This window comes from Amphiprion ocellaris, chromosome 4 (genome assembly GCF_022539595.1).
Source record: "Amphiprion ocellaris isolate individual 3 ecotype Okinawa chromosome 4, ASM2253959v1, whole genome shotgun sequence".
NCBI lineage: Eukaryota > Metazoa > Chordata > Actinopteri > Pomacentridae > Amphiprion > Amphiprion ocellaris.
The window spans coordinates 39,269,024-39,293,666 of record NC_072769.1 but is presented as its reverse complement, the minus strand read 5'-3'; the positions used below and the strand labels follow the sequence as shown (position 1 = coordinate 39,293,666).

At 40.1% G+C, this 24,643-nt stretch overlaps 2 protein-coding genes across 3 annotated transcripts; one reads left to right on the top strand and one right to left on the bottom strand.

Moving 5' to 3' along the window:
- The first annotated feature begins 26 nt into the window (after nucleotides 1–26).
- si:zfos-169g10.2 (somatostatin receptor type 5) lies at nucleotides 27–18,082 on the top strand. Of its 2 annotated transcripts, none has more exons than XM_055009930.1 (3): nucleotides 27–173; nucleotides 11,458–12,308; nucleotides 13,530–18,082. In XM_055009930.1, the coding sequence occupies exons 2-3, from the start codon at nucleotides 11,523–11,525 to the stop codon at nucleotides 14,142–14,144; spliced, it is 1,401 nt and encodes a 466-aa protein (XP_054865905.1). In that variant the 5' UTR covers nucleotides 27–173; nucleotides 11,458–11,522; the 3' UTR covers nucleotides 14,145–18,082. The 2 variants fall into 2 exon arrangements, with proteins under 2 accessions (XP_054865905.1, XP_023139695.2); XM_023283927.3 differs by having other exon boundaries at nucleotides 50–198.
- On the bottom strand, nucleotides 16,735–21,050 carry LOC111577595 (protein CutA homolog). Its single transcript, XM_023283940.3, has 7 exons — nucleotides 20,926–21,050; nucleotides 19,001–19,066; nucleotides 18,699–18,847; nucleotides 18,440–18,499; nucleotides 18,262–18,307; nucleotides 17,071–17,120; nucleotides 16,735–16,920 (listed from the first exon to the last, which is right to left on the bottom strand). The coding sequence occupies exons 1-7, from the start codon at nucleotides 21,016–21,018 to the stop codon at nucleotides 16,821–16,823; spliced, it is 564 nt and encodes a 187-aa protein (XP_023139708.1). The 5' UTR covers nucleotides 21,019–21,050; the 3' UTR covers nucleotides 16,735–16,820.
- Nucleotides 21,051–24,643: the final 3,593 nt, after the last annotated feature.

The following is a 24,643-nucleotide window of genomic DNA, read 5'->3' as shown; positions in this document are numbered from 1 at the left end:
GGGGAGATGGTGACGGTTGGAGTGCGTTATGCCAACGAGGGTCCTCGCAGCGTGTGCGCGCAGGGATGGAGGGTGGAGGCTCCTCGTGCGCTCTGAGCGCACACACGCAGCTCTGCGCCCACCGCGACAGTTAGTGACATGAAACGTAGTGAGAGGAGGACTACACGGCGCTGGTGAAAACCCACTGAGTGGACGCTGGTAAGGACATTCTTCGTGTCTTTATCAAAACTGTGATGGCTGCCTCTCCTGTGTTTTCTGTCTCGCTCATTTTCATTTCAAACTGTCGGACAATGATACTGAACTAACTGATGGCGACAAAATGAGACGTTGAGTTATGTTACTTACTTAGTAAAATTTTTCCACTTGCCGTTTGCTTATCAGGACAGAGACAAACTGTCTTTTACTGACACACATCTAGATTACAGCAGAATGAGTTTTATGGTGTGATTACACATCCTGTTGTAATAAACTTCTGCACACATTTTAATAACAGCTGCTGGATTCTATACACTTTCATTTGAATTTTACACAGAGGTATTTGTATTCACCTATCTGAGGGAAACGTTGTTATTCTCTGGATTACTACTAAACAATATGTCAGATATTGCTTTATTTGGATGGGATTTGTTTTGGTCATGTTGCTGATCAAAAAATGAGGAAAATGTCCCTTTACATTTTCTGCCACTCCTATGTAAATAAGTCACTGCACACCTAAGAAAAGCAGAGAAGCAGAGTAATGACATGAAGTGGAGGTGAAGGAATACTGTGGTTATGGGGGTCCCAAGATAATTTTAGGGATCACAAAAGGGCCTTTTCCTTATATATCACTGGATTGTGACTTTAAATATCATGTAACTTCAACAATCTGTGCAGGAAAAATCACTCCTCGTGTCCATATTTATGGGCATTAATTGCTTTGAGGGGTTACAAGCTACAAATGTTGGCAATCACTAGAACTGAGGGACCAGAAGAAAGAGTGGAGAGATGGATAAAAGCTGGGAAAAAAAAGGCAGGAAAGGTAAATATGAGAGGCGAGAAGCAGAGAGAGAAGTGTGAAAGAAAACTGATTAACTGTAAGAGTTAATAAAAGAGGAGAGAAATGAAACAAGAAGAGGTGAAGAAAGGAGAAGAAGTATAAAGAGGGCAGGAGGGAAGATAGGAGAGGGAAAAAAAGAGAAGCATGAAAAGAAGTGGAAGGAGGGAGTCGTGTCTCATAAAACCCCCTCCACTCCTGCCTGATAAGGAACCAGCTGCAGTGCTCGCTGTTGATCCAGGGTTTACATTTTCCCAATCTTTTATCTGTTTGAGCCTGCACCTGTAATTGGAGGCACACTGCTGAAATTAATGGACTGCAGTGAAACAGAAAAGAATACTCAGCCTCCCATGACCCTTTTTTTCTCTCTGCCTCTCTCACAGTCTGCTGGGGGAAACGTGAGCTTTTTATTTAATTGGTCCACTCTGCTGCTTTCAAAGCTTTTTAGCGTGTTCTGTTCATCTGGCCAATTTGGCATGAATTCGTATGGCCTGACTGTGTTCCACATGCTGTGTGGGAGGAGGAGGACATAATTGTTGCTAATATTGAGTTTAGGAGGACGGTTGTGTAGCACGTTAACAGAAATACACTCTAAAGTAGTGTATACCTCCCCAAAAATCCACTTTATGTGCACTGTGGATGCTGTAAAGTCTCTAATCCCTCCCCCAGGTCTAAATGACTCATGCCAATATGTGAATGTGAGCCCTGTATGTTTATCCACGTGTCTACGCATATGTGCAAACTACATTCAAAACGGTTCTGTAACTGTGTTTGTCTTGTCTTTATCTGCATGTTGAGCTTGTAAAAGCATTGATCAGCATCCGGCCAGTCTGTGAGCTCTCATCAGTCAGTCGTCTTAGTGAGAAGTGTGAAGGCAGATATGTGGATGGGATGCAGACTGGATCTAAACCCTGCAAATCCGTTAATTGAACAGCAAGAGAGGAAGGAGACTCCCTCAGGGAATAAGACTGGTGGATAAACAATTAGCTGATGGTGTATCTCTGTTCCACCTGTGTTCTCTTGTTCTCAAAAAAAGGATTCTATCATCTGTCAGCTAAATAAAAAGTGCACATATATATATATATATATATATATATATATATATATATATATATATATATATATATATAAAAAAATAAAATCCACTGTTTTCCCACAAGAGAGATTGTTCTATGTATGTATGTGACTTCTTTATCAAAATACACATGATGAAGCTTATGGCATTGAATTATCCTCTTTGAGGAAGAACCGAAGGAAGAAACAATGCTAAGGCAATGGCCTGTGAGGATGTAATGGTCTGACATGTGGAGGTGGAGCTAATTTTTTAAAAATCTCTCTACAAATACATCATATTTAGCTAAAAGAAGCTTTTTGTGCTGTAAAACCTTCTGTTACAAAGTAAATACTCAGTATAGCTGCCAAACAAATGCAGCTGAGTTAAATGTAAAACATTTAGGACTATTGTTATCATCAAATTTTATTTGACAGTTAATGGACATACAGATAGTCAATAATTTAATTGGCTTTTTCTGTTTGTTTTATGCTTTTATTAGAATTGGATTACCGGTATGAGCACCTTTGACCTCCAGCTTTTTGCTGCAAATCTGACAAATCACCTGTTCCTTGTTCTTGTGCATAAGTGACTTTGCATTGATAACTGCTGTCAATAGGTGTTCATTGAAATACAATGAAATATTAGAAGCTAAGTGTCTCAAGATGAACTGCTGGTGTCATTAAACCATGGCAGAAGAAGAGCGTGCAGACAGTGGAAAATGATGTAGAAAGATTGACTGAAACATGACATTTGACAATGTTACAGTGGATTTCATCCAGTGGGTTTTATGCAGGTGAATGGAAACTATTTAGACTATTATGCAAAAGGACTGTAGTCAGCTCAGATGATTTCGATCAGGTGATTATGTAATAATTGTGACAGGCTTAACTATGATTCCCATTGAGATGTCACACTTATCTCAGACTACCAAAAATGCACTAACATTGGATACATTGATAAGCCATAACATTAAAACCACCGACAGGTAAAGACAGTAACACTGATCTTTACGTTTCAAATGAATGTTCTGCTGGGAAACCTTGGGTCCTGTATTCATATGGATGTTATATCCACCTAAACACTGCTGCAGGCCAAGCACTCCCCTCCAACAACAGCAGCCTCCTTCGACGATGCAAAAACTGGTGTTAAACCTGACTCCAAACCCAACACATCTAATGCTGAGCATAATATTTGCACCGGAGTAATCCTGATCAACAGAGGCAACACTCTTCAACTCACAAGGCCCAAAGTAACGATGGCCAATTAGTGGTAAACAATTTAGGGAATATATCTGAATTTGCAACACAATGTCTTTAAGAGAGACGTCAGTTCCCTATCCGACACCACAGAACACCCCCAAGCGGTAATGTGTCCATGGCCCTGTTTTTGCCAGCATGAGGGAGGAACTATACAATATCAGCCAGGTGGTTTGGACATTGTGGCAGATCAGTGTATTTATCAGCTGCCTCTTCGTATGGCTGCATATGGTGCAAATTCACTGATGCAGGAGTGGATTTCAGCCTCCAGTGTGTGAATGCTTATCCAAAAGGCAACTGTGTGTGTCTGTGTGTTTGTGGGCATATATTTTCCATTATGGGGCACAATCATGCGTGGAAGTAGTTATTTTGCGTGGAATCGTCATCAGGTGTGATGATCTGGGGTTCTCACTGTGGAAAATGTGTAGGTGGAGAAATAAAACCTGCTTTTTCTGTTCAAATCTTGCTTTTAACTGTCTGCTTGGACTTGAAACTTTGGTTCAGCCTGATTCCCTGGCTTCTCCTTGACAGTGGCAAAAGTAAGCTATACTTTAAGCCCTATTTGTACAATGTCTAATCGACTGTTTTGCGTATTAATAGCAGCAGCCCTGTCTCTCCATGCTACACTCAGTGGTGGCCAGTCAGTCTCCCCAGGGTGCCCTGACATTCTACATCACACCCCACATAACCTCAAGTCCTTACCTCCTACAGTCACTGCTTCCTCTGTTGCATTTCTTTAATATGCAGGTGAAGAGGGTGCAGCTCTTTAAGCTACTCTTTAAAAATGAAAGTGTGAAAACAATGGAAATGCTCCCAGTTGAGCGTAACAGCTATCAGCTAACAGTGGCCCTTTGAACAATCAGGATGAATTCATTTGTTAACCAAACACACATCTGTTTTAATGGTGACCTTGTGGCCTCTTAATATAATGAGCAGGTTGTTTGTGTGAAGCGGCATCACTCAGGATTTCAGTGAGGAGAAAACATCTCTCCATCCCCACCATCAACCATGTAATCATGAAGAGGCCTCTCCTACACAGAGTCAACAATGCTGTCAGTAACAGCTCCGCTTTCAGAGAAGTCAGCTATTGAAATTCATTCAAAGGCACGTTTGCCATCTCTCACGTTGTCCTTTGTGTGAGAGGTTAACCGGCACTGAAACGTGACGGAGGTTAAAGCTCAACAGAGGCTTGGTTGTAAAACAGAAATGGTGTCTGAAAATGTGTCATTTCAGTGAAGTCACAGCTATAGCAGCATGGGAACTGATGCTTAAAAGGTGCTCCTTTGGAAATGTATTGTTTAGACATCAGTTACTAAACTGTTGAGTTTGAATGTAGGTGGTGTTACTGAAGCTCACAGCAGGTAGAAAGAATTCCAAAACACCACAGAATATCCACTATTAGTGTTCCAAACAGTGTCGCTTTATCTGTACATCTCTGAATACAGTGTAGCTTTGGAGGTATGAGTGCACAAATCTTGCATGTCATGGAAGGGAAGTAGCAGAATTACTAAATTTAGTGATGTTTAGACCAATATCTGGACCAATCAACATAGGAATCAGTGGAGAAGTAGATTGTCCTGCAGGAGGACTAGCCAGGACATGAAGCACCATGGCTTGCCACCAAAGCCCTGTGACAATAACTGTTGAAGGATCAGTTTTTTTTCTGTCTGACCAGGACTCACATTTTCAACAATCTCATTCATACAAATATGACATTTGCTTTGACCACTTCACACGCAAACCATGAAGCTGATACTGTTACAAATCGACTCTGCCTCACTCACTTTGCATTGAGCTCAGTCAGATGAAGCTCTGACACAGGAGCCATTCATGTCCAGTCTTTGTTCATATAAGGTCAATGAGTGCTTAGTATTTTATTAATAACAAGGGGTAGGAAAGAAACAATGCTGACAAAATGTGTCATTTTCAGCTTGTGGACTGTTTTTGGTAGCTCAATAGCCATGCTAGTATTGGATTCTGCTTATTCTTACCCTGACTGTCTGCACTTTAATCCTTTTGCTTCAGCAAGTGAGTAAATCTCTCTGGTTTAAATCCCATCTGACCAGGTACTGATCATTTGGAGTAGAACAAATAAACTGGAAGTGTAGATGTTCCAGTCTTATTTTAAAGCCATTTTGTACAAAACTGTCACAAACAGCAGATATTTTCTCATTTCTGAAATTCATTTCTGCTGCAGCTAGAATTGAGACTGAGAGTAAGGAGGGTAAAACTAAAACTTAGGGCTATTTAATCTTTATAGTAGAATAATGGAGGAACTTTTTGCAAATAAACGTGAAAAAAAAACGTGACATATTGAGACATCTACTATGAAAACCTGTCAGCACACATTGTCCTTTGTAGACTGACTCTGTGGAAGAATAACTTCAAGTCTCATTTTTTCACAACTGTTGGGCTTGACTTTCTCCATGTCTGTGTTGTGAGATGTGAATGTTTACCTTGGAGTATATTTCAGGTAAAAACAACAATCTAGACTCTGGTAGGTAATGTCGCATCTTGGGTTTTGACTCGGGTGTACATGTAGCCCTGTCTCCTGAAAAAAAGTGTTCATATATAACTAAGCTACATTCTCCCGGATTACATTCCTTAATGATACTTGTAACCTGGAGGAGAAGCTCTACACTGTTCTACACCGTCTGTAAAAGCAAGTATTTTAACCAAAACCATAACACCAAACATCAAGTAAAAACAAAAGTTGAGTCTAAAAATAACAGACAAGAGCTCAGTTTCCTGGGGGAAAGTTCTGTGCCGGGCTTTTGCCTCCACCTCCTAAAGCAGACTTTGTGGCTCTTTTAAACTGGAGGCTATATCTCAGTCTTCAAGGGACAAAGTCTCTTTCTTTCAAAATGTGAATCATAATACAGTTTGATAACAGAAACATCATTTTGAAAGGCAAGATTGCAATGTGCTTGGTTGTTGGGACCGTCGCTTCACAGCTGGAAGATCCCCGGTTGGCATCCCAGGCTGGGTCTGGGATCTTTCTGCATGGAGTTTGCATGTTCTCCCTGTGCAGCGTGGGTTCTCACTGGGTTCTCAGGCTTCCTCCCACAGTCCTTTCCTTGTTTTTGGACTGTGGGTGGAAGCAGGAGTACCTGGAGAAAACCCACGTTGCAGATGGAGAAAATACAAACTCCATGCAGAAAGATCCTGCGAAGGCTGAGATGCAAACCGGGATCTTCTTCCTGTGAGGCGACGGTACCAACCACCGAGCCACTGTGCAGTCGTCCAAAACCATGCTGAGGTTAATTGGTGATTCTAAACTGTCCGTAGGTGTGAATGTGAGTGTGCTTGTTCTCTGTGCTGTGTAGCTCTGTGATAGACTGTTACCTGTCCAGGGTGTTGCCTGCTAGACTCCAGCCCCCCCACAGCCCTAATGAGGATTAAACAGTGTATAGATAATGGATGGATGGATGGATGGATGAGTAACATCAACTTATAAATGATATGAAAGTGGTGACATAAATGTTTCCCTGACATCTCTCAACTAGTATCTACACTCAGCAGACGCACAGGGAACAGATTTTGCATACACACATTCACAAAAGCATGTATCACACACCTGTCCCCTCACACACACAGCCCATTGTTGCTTTTGTACATGAATGTAAAGACCAGTCACTCTTCAATCAGCATTCATTCAGGCCCACTTTTATCTCTTTGATTTGTTCCGTTCAGGGTCTTTTAAGCCTTGTCTTGACCTCACATTACCATAGCAACATCTCCCAGAACGTTTTTCTCAGAGCTGGCCACACAATGGAAGACAAAAGAGGTGATGCGTTTTGGAAAAGGAATATTGTTGGCCTAGTCTCATTGTGTTTATCGGAGATTACGATGGGCGGCTGTTGCAAGGGTGAAATCAAGTTGGTAAATGTGTGGTTGTGTGAGCCTCCTATCTGCCAATGAGTAAGGGACTGCTCGTCTTCAGTGGGACATTTAGTGACTGTATAGATTTAGAGAAAAACATTTTAGTGGAGCTGTAACCACATAGGATTTACAGAAGGATACAAGTGTGGTGCAGTTAATGCCAACTGCTACATGGTGTCCTTCAGGTTATAATTAAAGAAGAAATTGATTTTTACAATTATCTTGAGCCTTTTGTATTGGCTCCTTTATGTAATTCAACTTTGTTTCTTTTTTCTTTTTTTTTTTTACCAATGTGGTAGTTAAAAAAAGAATGAATCTATATTTTAACCATGGATATAGACTCTATAACTGAATGTGTCCATATTTTTATATGTAACTGGGCTTGGACTTTTTAAGAGCTCAGGAAATGTGGAGTTAAACATCCCACTTGTCAATGCATTAGTCACCATGCTGGATTAGAATACTATTTATACAGAAAATACAGGCCAAACAATCATGCAAAATGCACTATTACAGAACCAGGTTATGAAGCCACTGGAAAGGTCCCTGCAGTACAAAGAAATCTCTGCATCTTGGATGCCCATGTGAGATCTGTGTTACTTCAGTTAGAATATTCCTTCATTCACTCATCATTTATGTAAAAAAAGGCCGCCTTTTTAATAGATTGTCTGCATCCTCATTGTTTGATATTTACATAGTAGTTTGCTGTTTTGACACAGAGTGGGAATATGGGATGTTGTGTTTTAGCTGATTTAAAATATTCTTACAGTCCTACCTTCAGTCAATGACAACATTGTGGGCACTTATAACAGGCTACTTCACTTGAACAGTTTTGCTTAATTGGTTGTACTGCAGTGCTCCCCATAAGCTGACATTACCTGAAAATAATCAGTGACTGAACATTAATTGGTGTTTTTTAAAATATTGGAGAGTTTTGATTTTTTGTGCCTTTCTACCACATGATTGTTATGCAACTCTATACTGTCAAATATCACATTTTGTTTGGATGCAGCAAACAACTATGTCATGCTTATACCATCCATTAAATTATTCTCTCTCTCGCCCTCTTCCCACACCTAACAGAATACTTTATTGATCCCTAAGGGGAAACTCATCACATCAGTTGACTGATGCTGCTCCTCCCTCTGTTAAACCAATCAGACTTTACCACAACCTTTCCATTCCGATGCTGTCATTTAAAAAAACAAATTGTTCCTTTCTCTGCTGCAGTCAGCTGACATTTCAGGAGCAGATCGATGCAACCGTCCTCCAGCCCATTTAACTCTGGTTCTCATCAGGACCAGCATACGTAGATCTTTCCCATAAACTCATCATTCCCCACATCGCATCCACTCAGGGGTTCAGCATTATTCTTCACCCCTGCACAACCACTACAAGTGTCTAGACTCCATTCCGGGGGATGTTCTTGTGCAGGTCATGGCATCGCCACTCCCTTAAGAGGAAGACATCACTTTGGGTTTTAATCGCCAAAGACTCCACATATATTTTTTTTCAGCTTTTGTCCAGTCTTTCCTGGTTTAAATCAATTAACAGTTGCTCCTCACATGCTGCATTATGTGAGTATGTGTATATGTATTTTGTGGTAGTCATAGAAGTACTGAGTAGCTCAGATCACCTCACAGACACACAACAGTTGTAATCCTCTGGTATTTACATTTAATAACTGAGAGCCTGATCTCTTGTCAACTCTTACATTTGGCCTAGAAAGGAGTTATACAGTACATCTCGCTGCTCCTTTGTCACAGGAGGAAGACTCATAAATGTCTGAATGTGTGTTTGAACAGAGGAGATGACTTTAGGGTGGTGATGTAGCTGCCCTTTGGTTGAAAGGAAGCAAACATGATCACGCACCTACCATTTTCTATTTCTGTTTGTTCCAATAATGCCTGTTGCATTATTAACACTAAAAAGGTGTGAAGGAAAAGATGGAAAAAAAAACATTTCCAAACATAGTGTCATATTCCCTATCAATATTTCTCACTTGTTTTCAACCCCTCATATTCTCTTTATCATCTTTTCCCCCTTCTCTTCCCATCATCCTCATGTATGTATTAATGTATATATTAAAGTCAGAGTTGTGGAGGACATGCCTCGGCTATTTGTTATTGATAGGTCAGTACATTTTGTTCCTAACGGAGTGCCAGTTATTAGCCATCGCTGCGAGGGATGAGGGTGTGCCTGCGTGTGGCATGGTGGTTATTAAGAAGTCGTGATGGCTTCATAAACAAGACTTGTCCTAATGGAACTAAATGCTCTATGTTTCTGTTCCAGCGCTGGCTTGTTTTTGTTGTGACGGAAGAAGTGTTGTTTAGTTTATTGGTAGTTAGTATTCGTCAGGCTGCTGGGTTGAGATTGGACCAAAATTTTTGAACTTTTGGTCATATCATCAACCTCTGCATCACAATTTCAAAAAGAACTGTCAACACATCAGTGTCCATACATGTGATTTTTTATCCTTTCTGTCCCTTCCTGTTAAAAATGGTATTTACCACATTTTAAATGTATGTATAATGTATAATGCATTATATTTCTTGGTGGAAATAAGGAGCAGTAGTAGTAGTTTCATATTTTTGGAAATAGACTGACTCACTTTGAGAACATCGATGGAATCTGTGCATTAGCCTAGTATAGCAGAAAGATAGAAAGCAAGGGGAAAGAGCTACCAGTTCATACATATGCCATCCATCCATCCATCATCTATACATCGCTTAATCCTCATTAGGGTCGCAGGGGGGCTGGAGTCTGTCCTAGCAGACTTAGGGCGAAGGCAGGGGACACCCTGGACAGATCGCCAGTCTATCACAGGGCTACATATACAGACAAACAATCACACTCACATTCACACCTATGGACAATTTAGATTCACCAATTAACCTCAACATGTTTTTGGACTGTGGGAAGAAGCCGGAGAACCCAGAGAAGACCCACGCATGTACAGGGAGAACATGTAAACTCCATGCAGAAAGATCCCGGGAAGACCGACACTCGAATCGGGGATCTTCTAGCTGTAAAGTGAAAGTGCTAACCACCAAGCCCTTAGACCAAATACCTTCTAAGTATATTCATTAAGAAGTTGTATGTGACAAAAGTCAAAATGCAAATATGACCATTCAAGAGAGCTGACAGTAAAGATATATGAGAAAGTAAGGCTAGAGACAAGAGGACTGTGACCATACTTGACACCTGTTGTCAGTGTCTTACCATTTTTACTGCCATATAACCCTAAACTACCACTTAGCACTTCTGTTGGTTGCTTGACTCCAAGAAATCACTGATTCCATCCAAGATATTGTCCAGCAATAAACCCCACAAACCACAGCTCCTTGTGTTTAAACTTTTCGACAGAGTCAACTAACCATTTCTAACAGGTTAATGGGGAGCTTTAGAGATGTTCAGCAGAATTTATTTATGAATGCAGCAGTGTATAGGGAACTCCTGGAGGACAACCTGATGCAGTCTGCAAGAGAACTGCGACTTGGGAGAAGACTTGTTTTCCAGCAAGACAATGACCCGTAGCATACAGCCAAATGTACACAGAAATGGTTTAAAGACAAGGTGAATTCTGGAGCAGCCGAGACAGAGCTCAGATCTCAATCTAAGCGGAAATTTGTGGCTGGTCTTGATAAAGGCTGTTCTCTTATGATCTCCTTGCAGCCTGACAGTTTTGCAAAGAAGAATGGGGTGAAACTGCAGTGTCCAGATGTACCAGGCTGATTAAGACCTAGCAACACAGGCTGAATGCTGTAATTGCAGACAATGGTGCATCCACTAGATCCTAGGCTTCAGTCGAAAATGTCAAATGTGGAACAAGTTTGAAACAATAGTCCAATGGGTGACATCACAGTCACTATGTCAATCTTATTTTATACCATCTCTGGCTATAGCTTTGTCTTGGATGGGCATGAGAATGCATATATTATTGATCTAACCTCTGCCAACAGAGCAAAAGAGTAAAAAAATCTTTGTTGAAAGACATTATTTAACTCTGGAAAGAACCTGACTGTCTGTTAAGCTAATTGCCTCCTTGTTTCAGTCCCCTACCTAACTCACAATTCCAAGAATCTTTCACTTCAACTCTGTCAAAGTTTCAACAAAAAAATTAATTATTGTAGTTGCTCAAATGTCAGTCTACACTATTATTGTATTAAGCCCTTCAGATTGCCTCTGTGCATGAAATGTACAAAATTTACTGATGTTGCTTTTCTTTGTAGGTCTGCTGACTTGTCACTGATTGGATCTCACCAACGTCTGGTGTCTCACATGCCTTAACACTACAATGGAGCTCATCCAGGCCACCCAGGTTTCTTTGCTGCCTCAGGAAGCTTCTACAGCTATGTGGAGTAACAACTCTGTTCCGCCCTACTCCCATTTCCTGCTTCTCTCCACTCCCTCTGAACCGATTCTCAGTTTCAACCCAGCCAATGGTTCTTTACTCTTTAACACCACTTGCCCAAACTGCACTAAAACTAAACCTAGATCCCTCCCTGGTCTGGCTGGAATCTTTATCCCTCTTATTTATGGGATAGTCTGTATTGTTGGTTTGGTGGGGAACACTCTGGTTATCCATGTTGTCGTCAACTACACTAAGAATGAGTCAGTCACAAACATCTACATCCTCAATCTAGCCATTGCAGATGAGCTTTTTATGCTAGGTCTGCCCTTCTTGGCAGTGCAGAACGCTTTGCTGTCGTGGCCCTTTGGATCTCTAATGTGCCGTGTGGTCATGACAGTGGACGCTATCAACCAGTTTACCAGCATCTTCTGTCTGACTGTGATGTCAGTGGACCGATACTTGGCAGTGGTGCACCCCATCCGGTCCTCTTGGTGGCGGCGCCCCCGTGTGGCCAAGGCTATCAGTGCCACAGTTTGGGCAGGGTCCTTTGTGGTGGTGCTGCCAGTGGTGGTGTTTGCAGATGTGCTGAAGGATGATGGAAACTGCAGCATTGTGTGGCCTGAACCAGCAGAAGTGTGGAAGACTTCTTTTATTGTGTACACATGCACTGTTGGCTTCTTCTGCCCCCTGCTGGTCATCTGCCTGTGCTACCTGCTCATTGTCGTCAAGGTACAGTAACACATACTGTATATTTGGTTGCATTTATACAAATACATTTATTATTAAGTGAGTTGGGAAGTGTTTGGAGCTCCTATTTCTGGAATTGTTTTTCCATGTATTTTTTTTTGTAATAATTCCAATTATGAATGACTACTACTTTTAATTATTTCCATCATGTTTCCCTGAAATTAGTTTCCCTTTTATTTTTGGCTTGGCAGATGGCTCAAATACTACAATACCTAATGGCCCAGGGAAATAAGAGGGATCATGATTTCAAAATGTTTCATTGTTGAATTTGTGAGGTAGACTCAGTGTCATAGTTGCTGAATTAATCCCAAACTGATCCACAAGCCACATGGAATCACATTTCAGCTGCAGACTGTGTTGTCAGTTTGCCAACAGCATAAACTTTATCCTCTGCCTGTTGTTAGTTCTGCACATCACAAATATTTAAGCTCTGTAACGAGTTTCCAGCAGTGATGCCCCTGAAGAATCTTGGTTAACTTCTCCAGTTAGTTTGTATATTAAGAGGCTTATGCCTTTAAGAACCAGGTATTTAAACAGTAGCCTGTTTTTGTAGTGTTGATTAGTGTTTATGGTCACGTCAATGCAGCATGAATCACATCAAATTGACTGTGAGAAAAATAAAAAAAACTTTCACTATAAAAACCAGTGATGATAGTTCTTCTCACTTTAGAAGACTATTGTACAGCAAAGTCTCACTACAAAGAATAATTTTGCCAAAAAAGTCCAGTTTTTCCTATTCACAATGAAATCCTTCTAAATGAAGCTGCAGTACAGAGAAGCATTTTAAACAGCTTTCATCATGAACTCAGTAAACACACTGGTAGATGCTATTATCCCATATAATTGGACTGTTCTGAGTATATTACTAATAGTGCCGGACGGTGCTTGTACCAAAGCAAAATACGCACAGTAATGATGGAGAAGCATCCTGTGCCAGGTATATGTCGTTCCAGGGAGCAAAAGAGATTTCAATAATTTTGTATTAAAAAATTCTGCTCTACAGTCGTCTGTACTCTGTGTAATATTTAAACAATCAATTCAATCAAGAGACAAAAAAAAGCACCATCTTTCCAGCCATATCATCAGAAACAATGGCAAGATACCAATTGAAAAAACAAAATGTGTTTTTCTTTTCATTTAGGTGCGCTGGCCCATTACTTGTAAAATTGTGTTTTTAAAATTACTTCATCTTGTCTTTCAAAGGTGCGAAGTGTTGGGAAACGGGCGCAGGCCACATCATCCAGACGCAGGAAGTCCGAGCGTAAAATCACCAGGATGGTGGTGGTTGTTGTGGCCGTGTTTGTCTTCTGCTGGCTACCGTTCTATGCTCTCAACATCCTCAACCTCCTCGTGGTCCTGCCTGGAGACTTCAGGGGACTGTACTTTTTTGTTGTCGTGCTTTCATACGCGAACAGCTGTGCCAACCCCATACTGTACGGATTTCTGTCTGACAACTTCAAGAGGGGCTTCAGGAAGGCCCTGTGCCGCACTTCACGCAGGGTGAAAAGCAACGACAGGGCCGGCACTGAGGTGCAGCGACCCACAGAGGAGTGGGGCGGCATTGTGCTCCAACCACAAAAAAGTGAGGGAGCCACCAGTGTGCACAGGAAAAACTCTGGTGAGGAAGAGGAGGAAATCATTGAAACAGAAGGGGCCATGCAGCTGGGAGAAATATGTAAAACGTCACACAATGCAAACCAAAATGGAGTAAAAGAGGCCTCGAGGACCCAGGTGGTGCAGAGGGGGAAGTCTGAGCTGGGTACTGGCTCTGACGAGTTCTTGGATCAAAACTCTGTGCTCGATATCAGCTACCTGTAAGAGAATGTCTGCAGTGGATGACGCTACCTGCTTCTTATGAGGAGTGACTACATCACAATGTGCAAGTCTTTGAAGTTGATGCGTGTCATGTAACAGTCTGCCAATATCAATGCAAGTCACTTTGCAATCGTTTGAGTGTGTAAAAACAATTTAACTTTGACACAGCATAAAAGCAGGCACCATTTTAACCACGTTGAACTGAACTCAAAGGAAAGCTGACAGAAAGCAAGAACACATAAAAAAAAAACACTACACCTGGAAAGTGGCTGAATGCAGTTATTGTCAGAAACAGTGTTTTTAGTCTCAGTTTGTCACCCTCAGTCTTGAGAATGAGAATGTTCTGCTAGCCATGGTTCCTTAAAATTGTCAGAAGCCTAGATTTGACACCAGAAAGGCTATCAGAGACTTATGTCCCCATGTAAATTTTGGTGATTAGGGCTTCAACCACTGCACAGGGCTCCAGATTTCAAACAAGTGCGAATGTATGATGATAATGAAAAACTTTTGCTATGTCTCTTCCTGGCACGGATAGCTACTGTGTTAGTCATAGTGGTGGGAAGTAGTACTTTTATTTTCAGTCCCTTCCTGATGCATAAAACAAGCTATTAAGCTATTGTTCGTGCCATAGATAAAGCGGTGTGTAGCTGCTCACTTAAAAAAAAAAAAAATCAGGCGTAACCAGCTGACAAAGTTGGTCACACCAGTGGAGGCCTGCTTTATCATCAGTGTTGCTTTAATATCTTGTACTTAAATTGCTAATGCACTGTATGAACCACGTCCCAGTGGGAGATAACATGACTAATGACTATTGTGAAATGAAAAATGTCAGCTGTGTTTGCTTGTGAATTTGGAGAACAGAACACAAAGGTAGTTGGTTTTCACAAACACACTTTTATGCAGCAGCAGCTACAAATGTCTGAACATACGCACATTTCACTCATTGCTGTAGGTCAAAGTGATGCTTTCCTCCTTTTAAAGCTCCTGTCTAGACATTGAATAAACCCCTAAAAACTCAACTCTAAAATTACATAGTAGGAAGTGTCCTTTACATCAAAATAATCTTTTCCTGTCTCCAAACAGTTTAGATGTAACTTCACTGTTGCTTGATTTACAATGTGTAGATCTATTAAGTCCCCACTTCTTTCTCCCCCACTGAGCTTGACCACACCAGCTCACACATAGTTATGCTCAAACACTGTTACACTATGACAAGCTGTAATATTGAGTAATCCAGCTGTACATGTTTGAATTGGAAAACAATTCCAAGACTCATGACACAGAAAGCTCTAATCCAAGGACTGGTTCTCCTCTGGTTTGTTGTATGCAAAACCCCATCTGTCTGAATCTGTGTTTTTGAGACCGCCATCAGTACACTGCAGTTTCACAAAGGAAAGTGATGTCGTTGGCTGCTTATTTCACTTCTGATCTGTCTTGTAGTGCACAAAAAAATGCAGGGTTAACAAGGTTCAAAAGTTGATTTCCACCAGTGGAAGTCTTTAAAATTAACCAATAACTGCTTGCTTTGGCTCATACCTGTGACAAATGTGCAATAATACTTTTTAAATAGGTATACCTTAGTTAAAGTCTCTGTTTCCTCTGCGAGTTTCTTTCTGTTTTAAATGTTTAGTGAGTCTGGACTGGATTTGAAAAAGTATGTTGGCTTCTCTAAATTTTCCCCTAATTTTCTATCAAATAATTTACATCCTCACACATATTAAACGGAACATCAGATAATGAGAAGAATTTAAATAGAATATTTAAAGACTGAGACACCGTAAATAATTACTTTTTCTGCATTAATAGTTTTTTTAAGCAGAGAAGAAAATTCACTACTTTTTAGCAGATATTTTCTTGTAGTATTCCCTGCTTTAGGTGTAGTGAGACAACATGATGGTACAGGCAATGTAAAGAAACTAGATAATGGTAAAATTAGTAAAGGTGTGTTGTAATGTATTGTAAAGTCTATATTTCCTGTATTTAAGGCTTATAGATTTAGGTCAAACCCCTGATTGCCAAGCTATATTGCAAGATCACCTTGCTCTTTTTGTTTTTTTCTCAGTATTACGACGTTGTATTATCAGCCATGTTGTCAGAGCTTTGGTGAAGTACTAAAGCCAAGTGTAATGTGGTGGCAGTGGGCTAAATAAATGTTTACAAGTGATATTGGTAAGTACTTCAAAGTGAAATAAAACCTAGTGTTGTATGCAATCATGTCAGTTGAACTACTGCATAATACTCAAGTATGTAATGTGTACATGAATGTAACCGTTGTCACATGTTCACTAAGAAATACTTGAAACCAATGAAAAACACTCTTCCGGCTTCTTTCAAACGACCGCCTTTCCTAAAGAAATAAGCAGACAGTGGTGTTCATCTTGAAAATGACAGACCAACGCTGCCCTCTAGAGGTAAAAACACTGCAGGCTGAGATCACGGCAAAAAGTGGATGTTAGAAAATGTGTTTTTATTAATTTTTTTTAAAAAAGTCACAATGGGGAACCTTGTACTAGCCAGCTTTTATGCAGTTACTAATGATACAGATTTGGATGGCAGCGTTCAGAATAAGTCTAACGTGTTGAAACACTGGGGGTGTTGTAAAAAATTTTATTTCACATTATTTTCAGATGCAGTTTTACATCTATCTGTTAATTCTTCCACTCATCTGTCAGTCCATCCTTACTCAGGTACAACGTCTCCTATCCATTTCAGGTAGGGCGGGTTGCCCTGGTCAATAGGCAGGCTGATGACTTCAGCCACCTCGTAAGGATGGTTAGAGCTAGAGAGGACAATAGCAGTTATGAGTCAACCCAGTACAGACTCAACTCAGACTCCTCGACTGCATTAATGACAGCCAGAAAGGGGTTCAGTATAATGTCATTAAGTTGAAGTAAGGTTTATTTTGGCCTGAGATTAAAATGAAACTTACCGGACATACTCGGCAAGAGCAGGCACCTTGGAACTTCTTGTTTTGATCATCTAGATGAGGAGAGAATTCATCAGACACTTGATGATTCACATTCTGAGTTTAGGATAATAATGCTCATGGTTTTTGACAGGTCTGATCCTCAAAGTCTGTCTCGACCCCCTTCTGCTCAATCACCTTTCCAAGCGATGCACACGATGGACGAGCAAGCATTGGCCACAGTTCAAAACAGTGTGAGTGAAGGATGTAAGACACCACGATTACATAATCTGTCACTGTGACCTCCTTGAATCCCAGCAGACATATCATGTCGTCAGTCTGATCTGGAGATCTGTCGTCAGTGGCTATAAAATTTAACAACTGAAGTGGACAAAACATATAAGGAGATTTGAAACTAAGCAGTATCTTGACTATCTTCTCTGAAATCAAAGCATTTAAGGTTTTCAAACTCAAATAATGAACCTTGACATCACTGATGTACCACTGTGGAACGCTACAGATCACAAAGAGCAGCACTGCCATTAATTTCTGTCTCTTCAGGCACTTTTAATAATCAATTGCAAGTTTAGGGACAGTCAGTGAGTACAAGTCATTTGCTGAGTTCCAAACTTATTCCATTTCACAGTTATTGAGGTCACTGTGCTCTTGAAACAGTCAAAGCTTTAGAAACAGCTGCATATCAATGCACAGGTGCATGCTTGGCTGAGATGTCATTCCAAAAGTAAACAGAGAATTCCTTGGACTTCATGGCTTTGTTTTTGTCCTCACTGGTGTGTGCCTTTCTTTTTCCAATCAGTTTACCAAATGTGGAGTCTATTCACATCTCAAGGATTATGAATTTGACCACAATGTGAACTGTAACAGCAAAGGGTCTGAACACCTTGTATATGACAGACTTCAGTTTTTGATTTGTAAGAAATGTGCAAAAAAGTTTCATTATAGACTACAATTGTTGGAAAAAAAATCCGGTTTTATTCATTTAAAATTGAATTAATAAAAAATCCTGGAGCACCTGTAGCTGTGGTCAGTGTAACAGCATTAATGGTAATAGAGGTAGCTGTAGCCTCAACGAGTAAGTTGGAATAGTACTAGCAGTGATCGTACTTGCTCCATCGGTGTACAGTAGAACTAGGATTTAGCTGCATTTCAAATTAAATTTTACAATGGAAATTACAAGAATTGGTCAGGACTCACCAGAAGCACTTCATTGTCCTCCTCAATCTTCCCCTGCCATTCATATCTGAAAACAACATGATTTCAGGTGTAAGGCCAAGTAGCGTATCTGAAATGCTGCTAAAAACGTGTGCATACTGAGATAACCAACACAATACAGTATAACATTACAATGAAAAGTGGCCATGTCACAACTTACATAGATTTAATTGCTGGGACAATGTTGACACAAGCAGCTAGCTTTCTTTCCACAATACCCCTAAGAGATAGAAGAACAAAATGAATCAAACACAACTGAATAAAAAAGTCAAAAATGCTGAATCCTGTTGACTTCAAATTATTTCTAATCAAGCAGTACATAACACTTTTACTTATTCAATAACCACGTTAAACAGACCAAAAAAAAAAAAAATTAAAAAAAAATCTAGAAAATATAACTGTCTTGCTGAATAAACCACCTGGCCAAATCTTTAGCAACTGTGTCATTTGGACAGGTGACAAAGGCAGCAGAGTGTGTGCCCGATGTGTACGTCTCAGATGCCATGGAGAACGCCCTCAGTCCAACCGTCCTCAGCACTTGGAACATAAACACACTCAGCAGCACTGTCTGGAGGGAGAGACCACAGGAGAAGATTAAACCCAGCCCACAACAGGGCAACAACGGGTACAAATTACATTAAAACAAGGCACGGAATTGAACAAACATGAACAAACATTCCCACATGAATTAAAGCTTTGTGCTAAAGGCATCTGCACTCACCAAAATCAAAGCTTTAAAGGATCCACCTTGCAGTGTTTCAGCACTGGGCAGTCCAATGCGCATTGCCTAAGCCAGTAAAACACACAATGGTTAGTCAGTAGATTCAAGCATGGCTACAGACGTATACAGATAAAAGGAAACATGCTTGTTTGGTGCAGACCACAGTAAAAATCACAAATAGGTGGTTGAGTCCCGACAAGTCCGCAGTGGTCAATTTGTAGTAGGATCGCAATCATGACATCGTCAGCAGGCAGCTGGCGTAGTGTTCACTTGTTGTCATGGTTACAGTGACGCCGTGCCGCTATCTCACAATGATACAGAAATCTTTAACAAATCCGTGGATCCAGACTATAAGCTGCATCACTGCTAAAATCTAATCATGTGGTCCTTGTTTCATTTCTGACCTTTCATGAAAATTTCATCAACATCTGTAAGTCCCTTTTTGAGTAATGTTGCGCACAGACAGACCAACAGATGGAAAGATGCCAATCATCATGTAGCTTCGCTTTGTTCCTTGGCAGAGTAATAAATCATAATTAGCATTTGTGGTGTTAAAAGACACGTTTGTTAAGAAATTAATTAAACATTAAGCAATAAAATGAAAAGTCGCCCGACAATACGTTTGACAGCTCATTTAAATACACTAAATGCAAACCACCATGAAAGTACTGAACCGCAACATAAAGTTCAGCTGCATGAGCAAACCCTGAGCATGCTCCCTCCCTGGCATCCAGACAGCTTGTCATATCTATTCATAATGAAGGTTCTTCATCCTCCACTGCTGCCATCTGCACCCACAGACCCCCTGCTGGAGGCTGCAGCTGGCGGAGACCACCTTCATAGTCTAAGGACAACCAGACCACATGTTTCTGTCTACCTCCACTACACACACACAACACACTCCTGATGGCCTGCTTGGGGTGTGTATGGAGAACAGAGGAAATGTGTGTGTAGCGACTTAAACGAACAAGAGTCGCTGAGAGACCGATACTGAGCCTGTTCATCCGACATGCTAAACAAAAGAATCCACTGAGAGCTCCAAATAATAAAATTAACCTTTTATTAGGGAAGAAAAGATAAACAACTCATGATAACGTGCATAAGGTTATAATCAAAGCAATCAAAGAAAAATAGCCAAAAAAGCGGTCAACAAAAAATACAGCAACCCAGCTCACCCACTCTCTAACAAAGACAAAAGTCAAGACAGGTGAACAGGTGAATATATTTGCTTGATTATCCCCGCCCATATGCAGGCGACCTGCTATCCTGGTAAATCATATAGGACAGATGAGAAAAGCATGCAGAAGTAAAAGCTTGGATCATATTACACGATTCAAAATGCCCATGATGTATTTAGATAGTAGATGTTTTTGTTAGGTCTTTGTCTGGTCCTAACTAGACAACTAGAACCTTAACCTCAGCATGGTGCAAAAGCTTTGCTCTGGTTGCCCTTAGAGCAGTTAGATTTATTTATTTAATGTGTATCAACATTACACATTAACCTATAAAGTGATGACTGTGTCTTTAAACTAAAAATACAGCTTTCTTCTTCATTTCAGAGTTGACAAACTCGGAGTTTTTATTAAAAATTCGCTTTCTGGAATAGAAGTTAGTCAGCTGTTATCTAACACAATACAGCTGATAAATGAACTGAACTTAAGCAAGGGTGAATAAACTGTAGAAATGCAGTTATTTCCTCACAATGAATCGTTGTTTGCTCTAACTATTAAATTGTTCTGTGGTTTACTGGTGACTTCAGCCGGTAGTTAGCATGGAAGAGCGCTAGCATTAACGTTAGCCGCTGTGGTTTAGCGGCCAGAACACAGAAAGAGCAACTCTGCAAGATAAACTGAAACTGCCTGAGAAGTTCTTTAGTGTAACTGGGAACAACAGGAGCTACTATGGGTATTTTTTTCGTAACTTACCTTCTGCCAGCTGCCTGCCTCTGCTCCGCGAGCCACACGGTCTGCCGTAAAGTGTGACGGCGGTCTGTTTGGGAAACTGTCGTAAATCAGCATCTGCAAAGTTCGTCTTCAGTGAAATTCCAAATATTCTGGTCATTGACTCAAGGTTTCAGTGGAGGTTGAATTATAAAGAAGGTATACGGTGCAAGACAATATCCTACTTGATGTAGTGCTTTGCAAGCTTAAAGCATATTGCATAATTTAGTAAAGTAACAATAAATCTTTGGGGTAAATTGTTAAAATTCTACACTAGCGATTAGTAGATTTTCTAAAGCAGTGTAGCCATAAATAATATTACAACGAAACCTCTTTTTTCTTCATTTTTCTTTGTTATTGATATTATTTGTAGTTATACAGGTTTTCGTTAGACACGATAAAAAAACACCATAATTGCCACATTGTTTTGCTTTGCTTGTTTGTTTCTTCTTTAAAGTATCAACGTTTTACTACTTATATTACTTATTATATTTTATTTTTATATATTCTCCTGAGATGATGAAACACTGATCAACTAGAGGGGAGCAAAGCGTAGCGCAGAGAAAGAACTGATTCAACTTACTGGGACATTTTAGCTTAAAGATAGTTTTATTGTGTGGAAAAAAAGAAATAAACATATTGCAGAAATGTCCTACTTAAAGGAACAAAAGCAGCATATATATATATATATATATATATATATATATATATATATATATATATCTTTTACATATACCTTATCTCTCTCTCTCTCTCTCTCTCTCTATATATATATATATATATATATATATATATATATATATACAGAGAGAGAGAGATAATTATAGATGATTAATAATGAAGCATCTGACTGTCAGCAGCATGTTACTGCAGCTACTTTATATATAGTCCTATATACAAGGAATGCAGATAAATCTAAGGGCTTGTCACGTTTAATGCCAGAGGAAAGCAGAAAAAACACATGCACATTCATATTCCTAGTTTTTCAACTTGTTCTCTAGTTTCAGATATTTGGTGAGATATTGGATTACTTGTACATTTATTGACATGACACTGTGAGAAGTTCAGAAGACTTGCCTTCAGAGTCTCCTACATGTCTTCTGGTAAACTGTAGTCAAAAATTAATAGAGAATTTTTTAACAGTGGCTTTCTTATTGCTACTCCTCCTCACATACAGCTTTAGCTTTTTAAGAACAGGCAGCTATTCTGTTGTTTGCACAGACTTGCTCATCTCTGCTGCTGAAGCTTGTAGCTCATTGGTGGAATCATGGGTGTCTTGGTGGCCTCCTTCACTAGTCTCTGTCTTGCATGGTCACTCATGCATTTCTTTTTAATGAAATTAACTGCAGACATTCAGCAACTTGTACATTTTCCTGTATCCATCTCCAGATATATTCCTTGTATTAACCTTTTCACAGAGTTTCTGTGAGTGTTCCTTTGTCTTCACGGTGCAGTCACAGCCAGGAGCCATTTCCCTAATTGTGTGACTTCTAGCACCAAATGGTTGCACCTATGTTGGATTAAGTGAGTTGCTGTCAGGGGTTTAATTACTTATGCAGCCACTGTTTTTACATTTAATTTTTTTTTTTTTTTAATTGGCATTAATTTCTAAGGGTTAACCCTCCGACATAAAATAGCCTCTTTTTTGTAAAGTCTGGTCAAAAAAACAAATTAAAATTACCATGAAAAAGCAATAAAGAGGGACACTTCCAATGGGGTGAATAATTTGTATAGGTATGAACTTGAATTGGTATATTTTAGTCAGCTACAGCAAGTGAAAAGAATAAGCTAGGGAGAGAAGGGAAGTAAAATAAAAAAAATAGTAAGTTAAAGCAGGAGGGTAAAATAATATATCAACAGGGGTTGTCAGAGTACCAGAGCAAGTTGAAAATGAGCACTATAAAATTAGGTAAATATATCCCTGTCCAACCATTTTAAATCAAACAATATTATTCCAGCTTTAACTACGTGGACAATGAATCAATTATTTCAGTAATCATGATCGCCTACTGAATAATGCAGCTGTATAAATATATGGACAAAATCTGAATTAAACAGATATCTTAATAAGTATTTTAACATTATTTTCTCATATAAATGATAGGCTTGTAACACCTGAATTTTTCCACTTTACTAACAAATGTGTCCTGCTCTACCGGAAAATTACAGTTTACACAAAAAAGAATGACAAGATAATTTTTACATTTAGATCCCACAGGGAGCTAGCTACACAAGGACTAAATTGGGTTTGAAAAATAAAAGTTTAAAAAAACAACAACAAAAACCCCCTTGGCCTTAGCTGGGGTAGACGGTCTAAAAAATGATCTGAAATAACCTTGGAACATTGTCGCATCTTCATTTTACTGTACACACACACACAGGGCATATGTCTTTTATGGAAATAAATTATATTTTTCCTCTTTTTTTAACCTTGCTACACTTGACTTAAGTTTTATGAAAGATCTGATTCACTGTAATCACCTATAATATGGCACAATGGTTAAAAAAACAACCAAACTTTTCTACAAGACCTGAGAAGGTCACCAGATTCTCCAAGCAGTATGACAGATAGCGATGGCTAGATAGATCCAATTATACTAAATTGCTATGTAAAGCATGTAATTTGCACAAACACTGCACTGCATGCATAGACCAACATCAACAGAATTATTATACATGCAGTGGCAGGAGACAACCTTATGATGGCAGCTCTTATACAGCAGACAGGACAGAAAATATCATTTATCATCAGCTCTAATAGTCATAACACACACATCTACCATAAATCAGTTCTCATCAACAGAGTGCCAGAAATGCCTGTGACTGTGCCCACAAATGATGTTTGCTCTGTGTGTGTGTGTGTGTGTGTGTGTGTGTGTGTGTGTGTGTGTGTGTGTTTGTGTTATTCCTGTGCACAAGACAGAGAGCCACTCTGTTTGATAATATCCACCACCTCCTTCACACTCTCCTGTCTTCACCCTCATCCTTGATTAAAAAATGAGGCAAGCATGTCACACCTCCTAATATCCACACGCACACACTCACACATGCGCACGCACTTGACACGTGCACGCAGAACAAGACAGATTGAGCTGTAGCTGATGTGAGAGCCCTACCAGGAACAAACAGACACACACATAAAGACGAAGCGAGAAGCATTAGAAGAGCTTGTCAAGCTTTTGCGAGAGCAATGAGGAGCGATGGAAGGAGGAGGGATATGTTGGTGGTGGTGGTGGGAGGGGGGCTTGTTCCCATGGAAACTGTGCAGTCAGCACATCTGTACGTGTTATGCGCTGTCCTCTCTCATTGGCATCCTGCGGCCTCTCCCCACCACAGCTGGACATGACAGCATGCGCTCACATGTAGAGGACGCACACACATGCAAATACGTACAACTGCTTGCTTTGACCCCGTTGCCATGGCGACAATAGAGCTCTCAACCCATGGGATGTTATCTTAGTATATGAATCAGTGCGTATATGTGCGTCTGCGAGACCGAGGCCAGACATACACACAAGTTGCTAGTGGCATCAGGCAACTGTCTTGTCCTCTCTGTTCGTTTACCAGATTTCATCCTCTTTTTTCTCTCTTTCTCTTCTTCATCCTCTCTCTCTCTCTCTCTCTCCCTCTGCTCCTGTCTTTCTCCTTCTCTCCCTCTGTCTCTCGCCCCCTCTCCCTGGAAGCATGAGGAGAATCAATATGT